This window comes from Oncorhynchus mykiss, chromosome 7, assembly GCF_013265735.2.
Source record: "Oncorhynchus mykiss isolate Arlee chromosome 7, USDA_OmykA_1.1, whole genome shotgun sequence".
Taxonomy (NCBI): domain Eukaryota; kingdom Metazoa; phylum Chordata; class Actinopteri; order Salmoniformes; family Salmonidae; genus Oncorhynchus; species Oncorhynchus mykiss.
This window is the reverse complement of record NC_048571.1, coordinates 5,785,991-5,791,306: the sequence shown is the minus strand read 5'-3', so window position 1 is coordinate 5,791,306 and position 5,316 is coordinate 5,785,991. Positions and strand designations below refer to the sequence as shown.

Genomic DNA, 5,316 nt, shown 5'->3' with positions numbered 1-5,316 from the left:
ATCCTTGTGTGCTCGGTACTTACACCAGCAATGATTCAAGTCAATGGTGACCTTTGAACCCTGCTGTTTTTCTGATACGATCGATTCAGTTTGTACTTTAAAAAAACAGGAACAGTAGGAACATTTCTGTCTAATGGCACTCCTGACTCAACTTCATATTGTGTAATGTAGTTTAATGTTGGTATGTGATAACTGGACATTCAAACAAAACATGTTTTTTTCTTTACCTTAAGTTACTTGGTCTTGGATACATTTTGTGAAAAACAATGATAAACCACACAACAATGTTTATTGCCCATAATTCCCCAAGCCTCTTTAATGATTGGTTCTCCTCTCTCCTTTGTCTCCCTCAAACCCACATCATTGAGTGCATTCTACCTGCCCCCCTCGTCTTCCTCTTCCCTCCCTCCTTGGGGAGAAACTTCCCCATGACCGCCCGGATCCAGTCGATGTACTTGGACACCTGCGTGTAGATGCCGTACTTGCCCTCACGGGCGCACCCCTCGCCCCAGCTCACCACACCCGTCACGAACCAAGTGTCCCCGTAACGGGTGACGTGGGGTCCTCCGCTGTCTCCCTGGCACGCGTCCTTCTTCTCCTTATCGTAGCCGGCGCAGAACATGCGGTTGGAGATCTTGTGCTGGCTGGACTGAAGGCAGGTGGCCCGGGGTACGTAGGGCACGGTCAGACGCAGCAGGATGGTGGACGGCTGCTTGGCCTCCCCCACACGGCCGAACCCACTCACCAGCCCGTCGTGCTGTTTCATCAACACCTTGTATTGATAAGTAGACAGGACACCATTATGTTAGGTTCAGGAACATCTTTACTAAGATATAAACCATAGACAGATTCATTATATACTGTATGTTTATATGCATCACTGGATAAAACCAGATGTGTCACACAGAGAATTATGTGTAGTACATCATGCTACAGACCTTCTCTGCAAAGTCTCGTTCAGGCAGGCAGGCAGGGAGGATGAACTGGGTGAACTTGATAGGGTCCTTCAGCATGACGAGGGAGATGTCGTTGTGATAGGTGGTGGAGATGTAGGACCTGTGGATGAACACCTGTTCCACCTGGTGGATGGCCTCCCGCCCATCCTTCACCTCCGTGTCAAACTCTCCTGAAGGCAGATGGACCAATGGGGAGGTTTGATTTCAATCAATTAAATTCGTTTGATAGGCTGCTACAACTTAGGCTATGTATGGGTGGTATGGTTATTGACTGTTGTTATTTCACCCAGTTAGCAACTATGCTGTACACAGCAATATACTTTTCTGATAATGAAGTTTTGTGATTATGGCACAATTATATTATATAGGATATGATTCACTTAAAAACAATTCCCAGATGTAGAGACCACTGTTAAAGGTGATTGGCTAACGGTACCTACCGAGGACAACGTAAAAGGAGCGTGTCTGGTTCATGCAATGTGCTGCCGTTAAGATGAAGTACTTATTCAGGATGGTTCCTCCACAGAAGCCCCTGTCCTCGTGGTTTACCAGGAAAGCCTGTGGAGAGAGGGAGAGAAGGAGAGAGAGAAAGAATGAGAGGGAGAGAGAGAAAGATAGAGGAAGAGAGAAACAGATAGACAGAGAAAAAGAGAGAAACAAAGAGAGAAAGAATGAAAGCGAGAGAGAGAGAAAGAAAGAGAGACAAAGAGATATATATATATGAGAGAGAGAGAGAAATAGAGAGAAAGAGAAAGACAGAGTTGCAGAAACAAACAACTCTGAACGCTATTTAGAGGGAACCCCACTAGAGGTTTCTCTACTCTACCTGCCAGGGACATTCTCCAGGAGGACACTCCTCCCCATTGACAATACGGGTGTTGCCTCTCGCCTCGGCAAAGACTGGCTTCTCCTTCACCATTTCGATAACGTCATCCTCAAATGCAAATTGGATTTCTCTCTGTTGGGTTACGTTCCAGGCCGTTTCCCTGATAGGGTCCTCCATCATGTTGGTCTTTTCAGTGGTGTTGGTGGCAGTGGTGTTAGGCTGGTAGATGAAGATGCTGCGGGTGTTCTTGGATACCACAAAGCCACACTTAAAGGCCTCTTCAATGACAAAAGGGCAACAATGTTATTAGGTACTAACTAAGCCCAACCTCCAACCTACTACCAGTCCATGTTGGAGAATGGAGAATGGATCATGTATGTATGTATGTATGTATGTATGTATGTATGTCTGTCTGTCTGTCTGTCTGTCTGTCTGTCTGTCTGTCTGTGTCTCTCTCTCTCTCTCTCTCTCTCACTCACTCACTCACTCACTCACTCACTCACTCACTCACTCACTCACTCACCCACCCACCCACTCACCCACCCACCCACCCACCGTTGGAAAGGCAGGACTTGTCGTCTGTGTCCAGATAGTAGCCATCAGCACAGGAGCATTGCACACTGTCCTTCTTCACGTGGCAGAAGTGATCACAGTCTCCATTCTTATTCTCACACAGCTCAGGAATGGCTGCAGAACAGCATCACATCACGGATCCAGATTAGACACAGATCACAGTCATGATTAGAGCCAGGTGTTGTTTCTGACTATGGAGTAACTTGGAGTCAAGATATTTCTGGCGTCTATGTCATTTCAAGAGCAAAGGGAGAAGAAGACATACCAATCTCACAGTTGTACCCCTGGAATCCAGCGAGACAGAAGCAGGTGTACATCCCAATCCCGTCCTTGCAGACGCCATTGTGGACACATGGCTTAGAAACACAGGCATCTCCATCTGTGAAACACAGTTTATTTCTTGCCATGGACCTAACAGCACAGCAACACCAAACACACTGCAAACAATCAATTCATGAATTGAAAATAGCCCATTGTTTTGGTGTGTGGTCGTGAGTCCTTTACTTCCTGATCTGACTAGGTTGACCCCAATCTGACCCCAACCTGACTCCAACCCAGCTCTAATCAGAAAACTCCATGTGATCCAATCCCTAGCCTCTTGCGCCAACCCTTAGCCTCAACAGACTCCTGGGCCTTACCGTAATATGTGTTCCAGAATTCAGTCTGAGGGAAAGAGGTAAAAAGAGACACAAACATCACAAATTCAAACCAGAAAGGTCAAGATTCCAAAAACAAAGGAATTTCTGGTTGAAATCATGAGCGTGTAAAGGTGGTGTGAATGAGTGCAAAGTGAGGAGTGACTAAACAGGATTGTGATTTATGTGACTGGAACGCAGACAGACATGTGTTTCCGGTTTAAAGAGAGATAGATAGAAACAAAGATGGAGAATGGCAATTTACAGTCAGTTTGTCGTCCTCAAAGATCTCCCTAGCCTCCTCTCTGTCACAGCGTTCCTCGATACACTCTCTCTCCATGTCTCCCTGCCGCCACTCCTCAAATGGGCTGTTGGCCCGCCGCCGCCGGTTCAGAACCTGGTTAGCATCGTCACTGTTCAGGAAGACTGGGGACACAGGGAAAAATCGGTATCAGTGGCAGCAGGGCACCATCATCATCGTCATCACCATCGTCATCTTCATCATCATCATCACCATCGTCATCTTCATCATCATCACCATCTTCATCACTATCATCATCACCATCTTCATCACCATCATCGTCATCATCATCACTATCATTACCATAATCATCACCATATTAATGACTGTCATCGTCATCGTCATCATCATTATCATCTTTTCCATCAATTAGGCTGTTGTCATCATCACAGCATGCGTGTCTAGCACACAGTCATCACAATCATCAAAGCAATCAGAGATACAGACACACCATAAAATATATCAACACACACATCCCAGTCACCAGCCCTCACACGTACTCACACACTGACCGCAATAACTGACACTGACTAAACCCCAGAGTCTCCCTCACTTTCTCTCTACATAACTATTTGTCAACCGTTTGAGACGGTGGGGTGTTTGAACGTACCCTCGGAGGCCACGACGTGCAGCAGCAGGAGAAGGAAACAGGTTTGGGACAGCCGAAACATGGCCTGATCTCTGGGTGAGGCACCTCTCTACTCCTGGCTGCTCTGTGGAGCACAACTCTGGAGAGAGCGGGCGGAGAGGGAGGGCAATGACCTGAGAGACAGGAAGAGAGAGAACATGCTGAAGAGAGAGGGAGAGGAAGGAATGTGTGTGTGTGTTTGTGTGTGTGTGTGTGGGGGGGGGGGGGGGGTAGAAAATAAAAAGGAGAAGAGAGAAAGAAAGGGGGAGGACAAGAGGGTAAAAAAAGAGGGATTAGGGATGTTTGAGAGAAAGAGTGGAGAGAGAAGGGAAGAGAGAGAGAGAGAGAGGGAGGACTCACTTCAAATCCAGTCTTCACCATTCAGAGAGGCAAGGCCTTGTCCAGACCACCATTTAGCTCTGCACTCTTCAGCATGACAGACAGCCCTTATTTGAGCCAATCAGAACAGCTCTCAGGAAGGGGCACAAAATCCTCAGTGATCATGTGATCAGTGTTCTGAGGTCCAAATCACTGAGCTAATATTGACACTAAGGTATCTATTCCAATGGTTTAGCCTGCTGTGTTGTGGTGCCTTAAACAGCTAATCTAAAGAAATGCGTATGACTCAGATAATATGCATTTCAGAGAAAATACCATGTAGATGAGCTACTGCTGAAGTGTGGCTATGGATACATTTGGACTTTTCATTCACTCACACACACTCACACACACAAATAACACAAATAACACAAATGAGGCAAAGATTTAGTTTGTCAGCAAGTAATATTTATTCTTCAGCTATCAGAGAGGAAACTTTGGAAGTAAATGTACGTATTGGGAAGCAAACATTCTGTATGGCATCAGGTCAAACATTCTGTATGGCATCACGTCAAACATTCTGTATGGCATCAGTCAAACATTCTGTATGGCATCAGGTCAAACATTCTGTATGGCATCAGTCAAACATTCTGTATGGCATCAGTCAAACATTCTGTATGGCATCACGTCAACCATTCTGTATGGCATCACGTCAAACATTCTGTATGGCATCAGTCAAACATTCTGTATGGCATCACGTCAAACATTCTGTATGGCATCAGTCAAACATTCTGTATGGCATCAGGTCAAACATTCTGTATGGCATCACGTCAAACATTCTGTATGGCATCAGTCAAACATTCTGTATGGCATCAGTCAAACATTCTGTATGGCATCACGTCAAACATTCTGTATGGCATCAGTCAAACATTCTGTATGGCATCACGTCAAACATTCTGTATGGCATCAGTCAAACATTCTGTATGGCATCAGGTCAAACATTCTGTATGGCATCAGGTCAAACATTCTGTATGGCATCAGGTCAAACATTCTGTATGGCATCAGGTCAAACATTCTGT

General features: G+C 45.7%; 1 protein-coding gene across 1 annotated transcript; it reads right to left on the bottom strand.

Moving 5' to 3' along the window:
• Positions 1–152: 152 nt before the first annotated feature.
• LOC110527200 (coagulation factor X) lies at positions 153–4,365 on the bottom strand. The gene is made up of 10 exons (XM_036982182.1): positions 4,280–4,365; positions 3,902–4,053; positions 3,256–3,416; positions 2,994–3,018; positions 2,621–2,734; positions 2,338–2,469; positions 1,783–2,060; positions 1,397–1,514; positions 939–1,126; positions 153–772 (listed from the first exon to the last, which is right to left on the bottom strand). The coding sequence occupies exons 2-10, from the start codon at positions 3,960–3,962 to the stop codon at positions 350–352; spliced, it is 1,500 nt and encodes a 499-aa protein (XP_036838077.1). The 5' UTR covers positions 3,963–4,053; positions 4,280–4,365; the 3' UTR covers positions 153–349.
• Positions 4,366–5,316: the final 951 nt, after the last annotated feature.

What these genes read in the sequence shown, in the direction of transcription:
- LOC110527200 (XM_036982182.1), bottom strand. Translation starts at nt 3,962, where the DNA reads ATGTTTCGGCTGTCCCAAACCTGTTTCCTTCTCCTGCTGCTGCACGTC. An exon ending in GGGGTACAACTGTGAGATTG is followed by an intron (nt 2,470 to 2,620) that starts GTATGTCTTCTT and finishes GCTGTTCTGCAG; the next exon opens with CCATTCCTGAGCTGTGTGAG. An exon ending in CTCCTTTTACGTTGTCCTCG is followed by an intron (nt 1,127 to 1,396) that starts GTAGGTACCGTT and finishes ATCTGCCTTCAG; the next exon opens with GAGAGTTTGACACGGAGGTG.